The following is a 13443-nucleotide window of genomic DNA, read 5'->3' on the forward strand; positions in this document are numbered from 1 at the left end:
ATTCCGCTTAAACATGTTTATTGATGGTAAAAGCCAATAAACAGATAAAGGTGCAGATGGATGTTGTGAACACTGACAGAGTGAATGAAATCATCTTCATCATACACAATTAAGTACAAAGAAAACTGAATAAAGAATAACACTGCAAGAAGATTGCAAGAGTTGATATGCTCTGAATTACATAATTCAACCTCTGTTCCTGCATTTACTCAAAATATCAGCAAGTGTTACCGTTGAAATCTATAAAATATTTACAAAATGTAAGTAAAACTTTGAAATGATGATAAACATATACAATATTTATTAACAAAACAAGTCTAAACAGAGCAACTATATGCATTACTCACAAATACTCAAAAGTTTAAATTTCATCCCATCATTTTTTTTTTTTTACACAAAGCTCTGTATAAGAGACCAATTTTAAAAACCATTACTCTAGAACCTAAAAAATCTGCAATTTGAAACATTCCCTATTTCAGTTTCTTGAATCTTGCAACCCAGCTTTTTCAGAAGACAAACCAGCAGCACATCCAGCTTTCCTATCTTCGATGTGTGTGTGTGCACCCAGAGTGGGGAGAAAGAGAGACAGAGAGATAGTTAGAGAGAAAGAGAGAGAGAGGGAGGCTTGCGAAGGGTTCACTAGGTTCATGTTAATGTATTGCTAAAGGTCACCATCTGCTGGCCTCCCCTCCTTCCCTCTGTGAGCCTGTGTCCTCCAACATATAGCCCTAACTCTACACATGCAGCCTTTCATGTATAAATCCCATCACAAGGGGGTTCCCATGAACCCATCGCCCAGCAGGGCAGGGTGCTATACGCCCGCTGAGCCCAGAGGACCGCGGCGGCTTGCACCGGCAGCAGACTGCACGCAACCAGACCTGTTAAGCCTCCCTGCGTGATGAGAAACAGGAAATGACAACTCACGCAAGTCTGTGACACGAAGACAGGGGAGGAATACGAAAAACAGCTTCTTCTTTTTTATTTTTTCTTTTGGCAGTATTCAGACTGCAGGATTTAAAACTAACCAAGAGTCCCACAGGAGATTTATGGGAAACATTATAACCAGAAATTATTTGTATGCTTAAAGGAATTGTAAAATCGGAGGCATGTTGAAAACAATTTAATTATAATCAAAAGTCATGCAAATAAGCTGCTCCTTTACAAAGTTTATTTGTATATTGACTTGATTATCAAATTAGTTTTAATGTCAGTCAAGGATACAAAACTATTTACATAATTATGAGGAAAAAGAGTATTCAAAGCATTCTTACCCTGTCAGGAAAAATATAAACTTAGGACTGATTACAGACATGAAACATAAAATAAATCCCTTAAAAATAACCTATACGACCGCATAGAGTAGGCTGGAAGATCTCCTACTTTTTGGAGATCTTTGTTTGCTTCACATTTGACAGAAAGCAACTTGACAATCCCCAACAATGTTGGTAAAATATTGTGTTTGCACCTCTGTGTGCATTAAGTGAAGCTGCCAGACATGGTGGTGGCAGTGTGATGGTACGGAGCTACTTTGCTGCTTCCAGCAATTAATGAAAGGATTGATCCTGCTCTCTGAAGGAGCATTGACAAACTTATGCTCAGTTGCATTTGGGTTATGCAACAGATCAGCAATCCAAAAAATAAAGGGTTTGGAGGGGCCGGTTTTATATTTGAGATCCTGTGACAGAAAATTAAATTAGCTGTTAATGCTTGAAAACCCTCCAAAGTTTCTGGATTAAATTAATTCTGCAAAGAAGAGTGGGGCAACATTTCCCCACAGCAGAGAAAAAGACTCATTAAAAGACTCACTGCCATCCAAACCAACCTAGAATCAGGTCAGTTTGAATACTTTTCTCTGTTAATGAATGAAATCATCATTTGAAAACTGCATTTTGTTTTTACTCAGGTTATCTTTGTGTGATTTTAAAACTAGTCTAATTTATCTGAAATATTTAAGTATAATTAAAAAAAGTAAAAAACAGTAAAATGAATCTGCAATGGGGCAAATATTTTTTACAGGAGTGTTCAAGAGGCATTTATTTTAAATGCTTTTTTCAAAAAATATTAGAACAACTTTTGCGTAATTAATATGCCATTTGATTCTTTGTAATATAAAGGAATTTAAGGTACAAACATTTGCAAAAATAATTGTCATCAAAGCAAAATGTGTTTTTCTTCTCAACTGAGAGAAGGGAAAGAGAAATGGGAACGTTGTTTGAACGTTGATAGATAATATATTTTTGCACATTTAACAATTTTACTAGAATATTGAAAATAAGCAACCAGTCTGTAGGCAAAATGGGAGTAATTTACAGACTCAATGGTGCCACCATTTGGACAAAAGAGGTACTCCTCCTTCACAGCACAGGAATAATTGTCACACACCTCTTTATTTTTCTGTTATATCAGTTTTATTTAAAATGAAACTTCGACATATACATTTCCCACACTGTTTTATAATTTTGAATGATATAAAATGTTTGTATAGCAATAAAAACATCCTGAAAAACTCTGATGTAAGCAGAAAAAAAAATCCTACAGCTCCTTAGGACAGAAAATAAATTACACTTTCTTCAGATCATAGATAAATAACTATCATTTTTTTGTGGTTGTACATATATAAAATGTAATTTATACTACAAGGGATTAAAGGCAAGAATAACACATTCAAAGCCACAGCCGTACACACACACACACACACGCCCACACACACGCAGCTCAGTCATAATTGAGGCACACCATTATGTCACTTATTTATTAGTTAGATATGGGTATATGAGGAGCGCAACGGCACGCCAGATAACTAATATTAAAGGATAAATGTTTAAAAATAATTACAGACATTAAAACATATCTGACAAATATACAGATTCCTCTTGTTTGATGGGGCGTGAGTTTGTGTCACGTTAGGAGGCGTGGGAGGTAAAGGAAAGGGAAAGAAGGTACTCACACTTATATACAGAGTTTGCATCTTTGATGTGCAAAATATTGAAAAGCATAAAAAGGAATTTGATCCATGTCTTATAGTGAGAGTGCTTAAAAGACTATTGCATGAAAGAAAGCAGCTTTTTAAGCCTCACTGAGATTCTGAATTCATCATCCTCTCCAAAGAAGGTGATGAGATGCAGAGGTTTACAGCAACAAGTTGTAGAATAACATATTATACAGCAACTTGCAGAGTTTTGTCACATTACAACCAAAGTCACAGTATTTTTATTGAGATTTTGTGTGATAGACCAACACAAAGTGGTACATAATTGTGACATGGAGGGAATAAATTCCTTTGCAAATAAAAATCCGAAAACCTCTTTGCTCTGATTCCCCTAGAACTCATTTTAGAAGACAATATAGGAGTAATTTAATTTAATATAAATCCAGCTGTTCTGTTAAGTACTCAGAGGTTCGTTAGAGAACAATAGTGAATAAACTGCACCATGGAGACAGGTCAAATATTAAGCTATATGGAAATTTTTAAAGCAGGGTGAGGTCATAAAAGTATAAGCATTGGAGAAAAACTAACAATTCACATCCTTGAACATCCCATCCACACTGTGAAGCATGGTGGTGGAAGGATTCTGCTGTGGCCATGCATTTCTTTAACAAAAAGGTAAAACCTGGTCAGAGATACTATTTCACAATTATGTCCTGCTTGGTCTAGCACATAAAATCCTGGTAAAATGCTTTGATATTTCTGGTTGTAATGTAACGAAAAAAGTTCAGAAGGTACGAAGATGTTGCAAAGCAGCTCACAGTCCAAATAAAAATGTGCATTTGATGCTGTCAGAAAGGGTTTTATGCATTATCAAAAACTAACCTTACCTTAGAAAGTAACTCAATCAATCTGTATGGAGTGATTTATGTTGCAGAACACATTCTGCCCCAGATGTTTTAAGGAGTTACTTCTTTTTTCTTCTCTTATAGCTGATGTAGCTCAGTCATTGTTTGTTGATGTCATTGTTTGGAAATATAAAATACAAATAAGTGGAATAAGTAATTGTTAGATAAGTCCTTTCATCAGACTTGATATGAATAATTGAACGTTCTTGACAGATCTTCAGATTTGTTTAAAAAAAAAAGAGAAAGAAATGAACTGCAAACATCAGTCCTCACATATAGGCTGTTTTTGAAAGCCATTGGATTCCTTTTGGAAGCAGAGAAACTCACAATTTAAGCAAAGTATGTTGAGGGGAATCATTCTGTTTGGATTTTAGTAAATTAATTATTTAGATCAGATTTTTTTCAAGAGTTTTAGACATTGCTAGAAGACAACTCAATTATTAATCAGGGAAAACGGCACGATATGTCACAGTAAATAACAAAAAAAAAACCCCACAAAAAAACAAGAACCTGCTCTGTCATAACATCTGTGTGAATTATCCATCGTATACATGGAGACTCCCATCCTTCTTTCCATTGCCTTGTATTTGGTCACTTACTGTCATGCTTACCCCACCCCTTTGGTTCGAACTGTCCAAGTACTGAATAGAAGGACACTTTAAGAAGTATTTTTTGGCAAACAGGATAAAAGAGCTTCAACATGTAACGTAAAATCCTTCTAGCTTTGCGGGAAGCAGTTTCATAGCTGCTACTCTAACAGATCTACTGCATTTATACTGCAGCACAAGATTCTGAACAGTAAATCCAATAATATTATAATATTTTATTTACATTTGCCATGTTGTGAATTGGGAAGGATGTTAAAAAAAGGTAAAGTTAGCTGCTGAAGCGTCTATGTCCTCAGTGAGACTGTTCCACTACAACCAGACAGTCACAGAAATTAGTGTAAATTACAGCAAGCACCAATGGTGCATCATTTACTGCAGATAGAAGTCAAGATAGCTCAGAGGAAGGAGGCCACAGTTTATCACATGTGACTGAGTACTAGTAGAAGGAATTATCTGTTTTCACAGTGTTTTACCTGAAAAAGTCAGGAGGAAATAGCTAACTGTTTTGTGGATGCCACGTCAACCCTGGGCTGTACATTCCTGCAGACTCATCCTTCAAGAGTGATTACTTGTCTTGACCTTTACCCCCTTCTCCTGTGAACTGGCTGCTCAATGCCTCTTGGCACGCAGGGCGCTCTGTGTGCAGGAGGCGCAGCACGCCATCTTGTAGTAAGAGTAGACGCACATTCTGGCTTGCACCACCATCAGGCAATTATCACGCCTGTCCCGACAGTTTTTATCTGCAAACAGAGAGAATTAGGGACAGGTTAGAGCGAATAAAGACCAGGAGATGCATGACTGCATGAGTCACTCACCTGCAACTTGCGGGCCGCAGGGTATGGTGTTGCAGATCTGTTCCTGCTCAGGTTTGGTACTGGGATCGCATGCTAGGCTGTGCTCTTTGTCTGGTGTTAGACAGCGAACCTCTCTCACCTGTAAGCCTTTTCCACATGAACGAGAACACTGACAACAAAAAACACACACATGCAGAGTGAAAATCATAGACTATCAGTATATGAGGAATAATGAGGTTCCTCATTCTATTACGAACCCACAAAGCAGCACATATAACAATCAAGTTGAGAAAATTCAAAAGGTTTTACAAGTAAATTTCTGATTTACTGATCTATTTGTATTCAATCTTCTTTATTTTAATATCCCTAAATAAAATCTTGTGCAACCAACAAAAGGTAATGTACTTCACAAATCTTGCCTTTATGGAAGAACAAGGCCATTCAGACCAAAATGAGGCTGAGCAAAAAAGATGGAGGACAACTAACACTACATATCAACCTGTCAACTCCATTCTTACTGTAACACATGGTGGTGGCAGCATCATGCTGCAGGGATGCATTTCTTCAGCAGGAATAGGGGAGCTGATCAAAATAACAGGAAAATGGATGGAGCTAAATACAGGAAAATCCTAGAAAAAACTGACCTAAATACAGTTGGAGCTACAATAGTTAGAATAGTTAGAAGGTATAGATCTAACACTGTCATAGTGGTAGAATGGCCTACTCAAAGTCAATCTGAAGTCCTGAAAACAGGTGAACATTTGAGGCAAGATAGAAAAGTGATATTCAAAACGTTTTGTATCCAATCCAACTGAAACAGAGCTATTTTGCAGACAATTAAATTTTAGTTTCATGATGTGCAAACTCCCCCCCCCAATTTTTTTTTTTACCATTATTTACATTTCTCTACACAACTATCATTAACTTGTGTTGGTCTTGTAGCAGCAGAGTGGCAAAACATAAATACAGTGAAAATATGAAATAGAGAAAAGAACCAGGGATACAATTAGTCCCAGTCCCTTCGCTAGTCACAGTAAAGAAGTCTTTATATTCAGCCATTTTACAAGAACCATTAACAACTAACATCTTCTCATTGTAGGGTCACGTCTCATCTTTTACTCCAGTGATGTCTGCACTGGCAAAACAAAAAAACCCATCTATAAATAAATCTAAAACATGTTTTGTGTTTTGCCCGTGTCTTACCGCGCTCCATTCTGTGGTGAACCACTGAGGCCGACACTCCGCCATGCTGCACTCCTGGACAGCTGCAGGCTTCTCCAGATGTGCGCACTCAGTAGACGGCACGACGGTAAAGTCATTGCCCAACTTCTGAACACAAATGATTTCCCGTCGCTGGCTTCCATCCCCGCAATGGACATTACACTGAAGAAATACCTCACATTAGTCAAATATTAAAGAGATAATAGAGTACAGTTCTGTTTTCCTCCAAAAGCTGAGAAACATAAAATGTTAACAAAATCACAATTATTAATCTTTATTTCACCAGTTAACAAAACGGTGAATGGAAACAGTTTCAATTTAAAACGTTCATTCTTATAAAATAGAAACTTAGCATCATGAGTTCAGTTTTCAACGCTGAGAGCTAAAGGAGGCAAATTTTTACGAGTTTTTTATTTAGTTGTTCAGAATCCCTTTAAGTTGCATTTTTCACACCACGAGGCACAAATTGTTTTAAGTGAGGTGAAAATCTAGACTTTCAGCATCTCTGACCAAGTAACAATACATTTTGCTGCAAAACAAATGATAAATACATCAGGATAATCCCACTGTTTATAACAAACACACCTAAAACAAACCAGATGTTTCCTCTCTGCTTTGGCCTGGAGGATGTGAAGTTTAGAAATATTTCCCAAGGAAACTGAACATTTTGCTTAATCCCTAACACGACAGGACATTTTTATTATTTTTTTATCCTTATTTGTTGCTGAATATGCAATTTATCAGATTTGTTGGGGTTCTTATAAAAATTGACATTGATTTTTGTCCTTTATAACATATATCAGCATTCTTCAAAGTCCAAAATGAGAAAAACTGCAGAAGATGAATATTGTGCAAAATCAATGTGTTTTGCAAACATCTGTGAAGCAATAATGTATTCGGTGTTACATGTTGAGATTTCAAACATTTTCTATTTACATATGTTTGGATTTTGAGTCACATTTGACCGCATAGATGGCAGTCAAATTCACTGCTCCTTTTTTACATGAAGAATATTACGTTCCATTTTTTTGATTCAGCATCATTTTGCAGTTTTCATCAATACAACAGGTTTTCACATTGATGCTGTCATCTGTGTCACCTGACTATGACTAAATCCACTAATAAATTTAATGATTTAATGTCTCACAGTGTTACAAATTGCTATGTATCCTTTTATACATGCATTAGAATTTTTGATTGAAGAGCATTAGAAATATATAAAAATGTTTGACACAAACATAGCAGTCCATCCATCCTACCTCTGTCCAGGGGCTGCTGTACCACATCTTCACTGGCACGCAAGGCCCCTTATTACAGGCCTTCAGTTCTGCTGGTTTTTCAGCAACACAGTCGACCCCTCCTCCTCCATCTCTCACCCCTCCCCGGGTGAGACACACCACTTCTCTCTTCTGCACCCCAGGGCCGCACTGCGCTGAACACTGAGGCCACAGAGTGGGAGACAATGTTGAAGGTTACAGCGGCGAGCGTACGTGTTCCTCCATTTCTCTGTGTGCTACTCACAGTGTTGGACCACTCGGTGAAGTACCAATTGGTGACGCAGGGCCCCATGTTGCACTCCTCGCTTCCATCTGGGCGCAGCCGAGAGTTGCACTCGTTGTCGTTCACAACGCTGCCCTGATCGCTGAGGCAGCGCACGCTGCGTGTTCTTCTTCCCATGCCACAGTCCACAGAGCACTGATGAAGAAATCACACTTTGAGTTCACTTGGATTGATCCAATGAGTCATTATGATGCCATTCAGCTCTGTTCTCTACTAAGAGCCCGCCTTGATTTATGGTGCGATACCGTGACATGACGGCTATGTCATGATATAAATGTTTCATATCAGTTAATGTTGATAATTATTGATTAGTTTTTTTGTCCTGATTTATCCAGTCTTCACTCCACATTGTTTAGTTTTAAGCAGATATTATGCATGGTGGATTTGTTAGTTAGTTTGTTAGTTTATTTGTACCCCCGTTAGCCATTGCCGTGACAATGCCTACTCATCCTGGGGTCCATATCATAAAAAAACCCATTTATTACAAAAACAGTTACACAGACTTAATATAACATTAACACCATAGCATATTGGTTTATAAATGTACAATTATAACACATTATGTAATAAAATAATTAAATAGTAAAATCGTAGCAGAATAATGACTCTTTATTTAATCAAATAATTAAGCAGGGCTCTTTAGTGAAACCTAGAATTGCTGCAAGTTGCTCAGCAAGTTGTTGCTAAGTAACCACAAGTTACTAAACAAGTTGTTGCTAAGTAACCACAAGTTACTCAACAAGTTGTTGCTAAGTAACCACAAGTTACTCAACATGTTGTTGCTAAATAACCAAAGAGTTGCCACTCATTTTGTTTGGCTGGCTGTGAGAGGCTGAGCGGCTAAACTCTTTCCTCTGCCTACATCCCCCAGAATGCTGCGCGGTTCTGGATCGGAGTTCAGTAAAATTATTGAAATTTTATCAGGCGCATTATCTGTTGACTTTGATCACGTATCTATCGCGATATACAGTATGTTGTTATTGATTTACTGCGCAGCCCTACAGGTGACATTAAAGTGAAATCAAAGCTTTGCTTTTGTTGACCCACCGTGCTCCAGTTGGTGCTGACCTCCCAGTGGGAGCAGAGGCGGAGCTGGCAGACCTGCGTGGAGTCAGGTTGGGTGAGGTGGGCACAGCGCTGAGGGTGGACCATGGTGGAGCGAGACCCAAAGCTCTGCCTGCACTGCAGCTGCCTCTGCTGCACACCCGGCCCACAGGACACGCTGCACTCCGACCATGCACTGGCCTCCCAGCTAACAAACACACAACACACACAGGAAGTGTCTGAACATTATACCTTTAACTTGGAGAAATTACAACTTTTGTATGAAGAACACTTATTTTTACATATTTTATTTTAGTCTGCATAACTTGTGAGAAGATTGTTTTAAAAGTGTTTATCATAAAATGACAATAAATACATTGAAGTCTGTGGTTGTAACATAATAAAATGTGAAATAAAAGTGTGAATAATTTTGCAAAGCACTATATACAGAACAAGTATCAAACTCGAGACGCAGGGGCCTAATCTGGCCCACCATAACTGTTAATGTGGCCCTCTAAATACTACAGGGCTGCATAACAGAACCAAACAGCTGTGTGCTTAAATATTATTTTAGCAATCAAATCAAAGCAGTTTTGTCTGTATCATGCCAAGTTACATTAATGTGAAAAGATGTTAAATATTATTTAATTTTAAGAAATACTCATCAGACCAGTCCTTTTTAATCTTGTTGTGTCCCAAAATGAAAATGAGTTTGACGCGCCTGACATAGAGCAACAATCTAACTCTAAATAATATTTTAAAAATCTTAATTTTGCTTACAAAGGAGGGCAGGGTTGTGTGTTACAGGACTCCTCCTGTGCAGTAGGTTTGGCTGCAGAGTCACAGTTCCCCTCTGCAACTTCTTCCTCTGTGTGTCGGTTCACACATATTACCTCTCTGTGCTGAGAACCTGCTCAGAGAGAAAGAATAAGAATAAATCAGGATTTATTCTTATTTGCTCTTGCACTTGCATACAACAACCTGAGGAGGGAGACATTGTATAATCCAAATAATTATAAATAACCAGGCAGATGTGTGTAAACTGTAAATGAGATTATCTACCTCTGCCACAAGTCGCAGAGCACTCGGTGAGGGTGCCTCTCTTCCACACAAACGGCAGCTGGGTGTCCGGCGGCAGATCAGTCCGAGGGGGGATCCGAGCATTTCTATTGGGCGCGGATCCCCGAGGGCGCGTCCTGTCAGGTGACCAGCGATCAAAGGACGGAGGAGGGAAGGCAGGCGACGAGGCCGAGGAGGACGACAAGGAGTGGAAAGAAGGATCCGACACAGGAGGAGGGTTTTCTGCTGACACTGTGAGGGAACCTTGGAGAAAAGATAAACAAAGATAAATAAGGAATGGCAGGAAAGGTGGAGGAGAAGTTAGAAAGTAGATATATAGAGGGAAAGAAATGTGAGAGATAAAGTGTGTGAGGAAAAAAGCTAAACACGCTGAAATATGTAGAATAAGAGGAAGGCGACGTTAGTCAGTGGATAATGAAATCACGATGAGGTCAGGGTCTCATGATGGCAAACATGTTGGGCTGATAGCCTCACATCTGGGTCAAGGGCAAACAGATACATGAAAACACCCTGGGACTAGAATCCCACCCACACGGCCCACAGCCTCGCCCGTCCTAATCCAAAGAGGCATCAATCAGAGCTCACAGCGACGCTGCCTTGAGTAATTTGGAAAAAATGACTCCTTATGATGCTCTGTTAGATTTAAACTGTGTCTCAGTTACTGAAAAGAAGAGTATATAAGTTAAAAGCAGTTCGTCTTACCGCGAAGCGGGGCCCTCACTGGCTCCCGCTCCCTCGCTTTCTCCCTGGGTGGCTCTCTGGGTGTCTCGTTCTCCGGCAGCCTCTCCTTGTCTCCATCTTTGTTCTCCACCGGGATGTAAAACTCGTAGTCGACGCCGGGGTTATCCTTCTGGTAAATTATCTGGATATGAGAACAAACATGGCAAACACAGAAACGTGTGTGTCAGCGATGCCCTGCCCAGGATTTCAACGTGATGCTGCAAACCCTGTAGCTCCACTTCAACAGTTACTCTAATTATAGATTTAATCAGCAGAAACTGTAAAGCAACTTCATCTGACATATTTGGCAGCAGACTTTGATGTGAATAAATAAAGCTATTGGAATGAAACGAGCTCTGGAGTTTATTGAAATCTCTGGGTGAGGCTGTTAATATTGAGCCCTGGGCAGTATGATGTGGTTTTAGGCTAAGCCTTAATGTAGCTGCCTGTAAGCTGTCGTAATGCTAAAACTTGGCTGTCCGGACCCTCAGCAGATGAGCATCACACAATCTTTTTAATGCTATATCTCAGGAGCAGTAGCCCCTAAATCACTTTAATTACCCTTCTTCCTCCATTTTTAGTCATCTACCTCTACTATTATTTATTACCGAGCAAAAAAAGAGCAAAAAACTGCATGCCTGGTCAAATATACTATGACTTCTGTTCTGTGTGCTTAGTTCTTTCTCTAAGGGAATCAACTCCATCCTGCTGCATCCATAAACCTTCATCTGTATGTAATCTGCATCTTTTCACCTTATTTTCTTACTTAAAGGGACGGTATTATGTATTTTTCAGGCAAATAGTGCCATTTATTGCACAGTCAAGTAACTGTTACCCTCAATTGTTACAAAAATGTTATATATACCAAATATGACTTAAAAGAAATTTGACTTTGTGGTTTAACGCTTTGAAATTGGGCTTGTTTCTCTAAAAACTCCTGCTCTTTCTGAAACTCTGCCTCCATAAAATTCCCACAACAGCGCTCCTCTATTAAACATTTAAGGTTAAGATGTCTAAGAGCTCTGTTCTGTTGTTAAGATGATGCTGATTAATGTTGTATGAAGGTAAAATACTGACAGCTGTTTATAACTCTGAAGAACCCCACTTCAAAAACATCTTTCGAAGGAAAATTGCACATAAACACAATTTTTATTTGTAAAGTTTATTTTAGAAAAGTTTTGAGTATTTGATATTAAAGTTCTTATTGGGGTCATGAATTAGTTTAATCATATAAAGATACAAACGTTGTGGTTTTGAATCCTCCTCTTCTGGATAAGATTGCTAGAATTGTTTCTCCAGGGCACTAATATCAACAAAATTTTATTTCAGAAGCTTTCAGTCTTCTTGAGCTCCTGTCACAGCAGTGGCCTGCTCTGTGTTTATTTGCAGGGTTGAAATAAATGCCTTCCTGTGCTTCAGTGCTTACATAAAGCTGCAGCTGTGTTGTGGTGGGTCCCCGCGCCCTCAGGGACTCGCCTTTCTCTTCCTCCCCCTCCGCCTGTGCTCTGGGTTGGGTGTAGGTAAAAGTAGTCCCACCTGCCTGGTAATCTCCTGGAGCGTCAACAGCCCAGCCCCCGTTCACCACGGATGCCCCGGTGCCGCTCCTTATCGCTGGGGGAAAAGACGCGGGAAATGGCAGATAGATTCAGAAGAAAATTTACTTTTCGCATTTAGAGCCCAGTGAAGCCTGGCCAAGTCCTAGAAGCCCCTTCCTCTGTTCAAACACACTCCCAGACAGACAAACAGGAGGCGGCAGAGACAAACATACACACACTTCACTGATTCCTTACAACTCCAGCAATACAAGCTGTACTTGGCCTAAATCTGCAATACCACAAACTCTTAAATGAAGCCAGCACACACATGATCGCAGGCCAAAGCTGCACTTTGCCCGCCAACACTTCACTTATAACTGGATCTGCAGCCAGTCTGGGGAATCAAATCTCAAGACGCACAGGGGTGAGTGTGTGTAGGAATTTGTTTGTCTGTTAGATCTCACCCAGGTAGTTGGGGCTCGCTCGTCTCTCCGTGATGGTAATGAATGTGGCTCCCGGCGGGATGTCCACGATCTTGTGGTAGCCGAGGGGAACGGTGCCATTTGGTAAGCTTCCAGTTACCTTTCGACAGGAGCGGTCCCGCCCGCCACACACTCCGCACTTGTCGATCACAGCACTGGAACCCAGAATGCCATCACAACCTTCAGTCTGGTGGAAGACAGTGGGGAAAATAGTTTCAGACAAGTGACACTGAGGGAAATGCTTGTGAAAGGGGGACCGAATATGCAAAATTTTCCACTTTTGCATACTCCCACTTGGGTCTCAACTGCTTGTAAAAGTAGTGCTTAAAAAACCACCAAGTCGTTTTTGTGGCAACTAGTTAATTTTAGTGTTTTTCGGTACCTAGAAAATTACCTGTTTTAAAAGCCTCATGACTGTTAAATCACATTTGTTGGGCACTGTGTTGTTACTTAGCAACCCCAGCCAAACCCAGCCCTGTTACCTAGCAGCCTAAGTGGAGCTCCAGCACGTTTGGTCGCTAGTTTTACTGCTGAATGAGTTGTAAAACGGCTGGTAAAATCTGTT

At 39.6% G+C, this 13443-nt stretch overlaps 1 protein-coding gene across 1 annotated transcript in view; it reads right to left on the minus strand.

Annotated features, from left to right (window-relative positions):
• Nucleotides 1–2385: 2385 nt before the first annotated feature.
• adamtsl4 (ADAMTS-like 4) overlaps nucleotides 2386–13443 on the minus strand; it is a 46001-nt gene continuing 34943 nt past the window's right edge. The window contains exons 7-17 of the mRNA XM_028011589.1: nucleotides 12861–13065; nucleotides 12288–12472; nucleotides 10844–11003; nucleotides 10124–10384; nucleotides 9842–9971; nucleotides 9065–9269; nucleotides 7979–8152; nucleotides 7717–7896; nucleotides 6440–6619; nucleotides 5258–5405; nucleotides 2386–5182 (exon numbers count right to left, since the gene is read on the minus strand). Of these exons, the coding sequence (XP_027867390.1) occupies nucleotides 5052–5182; nucleotides 5258–5405; nucleotides 6440–6619; nucleotides 7717–7896; nucleotides 7979–8152; nucleotides 9065–9269; nucleotides 9842–9971; nucleotides 10124–10384; nucleotides 10844–11003; nucleotides 12288–12472; nucleotides 12861–13065 (1959 nt within the window). The 3' untranslated portion in view covers nucleotides 2386–5051. The remainder of the gene's footprint in view (nucleotides 5183–5257; nucleotides 5406–6439; nucleotides 6620–7716; nucleotides 7897–7978; nucleotides 8153–9064; nucleotides 9270–9841; nucleotides 9972–10123; nucleotides 10385–10843; nucleotides 11004–12287; nucleotides 12473–12860; nucleotides 13066–13443) is intronic.

Source organism: Xiphophorus couchianus, chromosome 3, assembly GCF_001444195.1.
Source record: "Xiphophorus couchianus chromosome 3, X_couchianus-1.0, whole genome shotgun sequence".
Classification (NCBI taxonomy): Eukaryota; Metazoa; Chordata; class Actinopteri; order Cyprinodontiformes; family Poeciliidae; genus Xiphophorus; species Xiphophorus couchianus.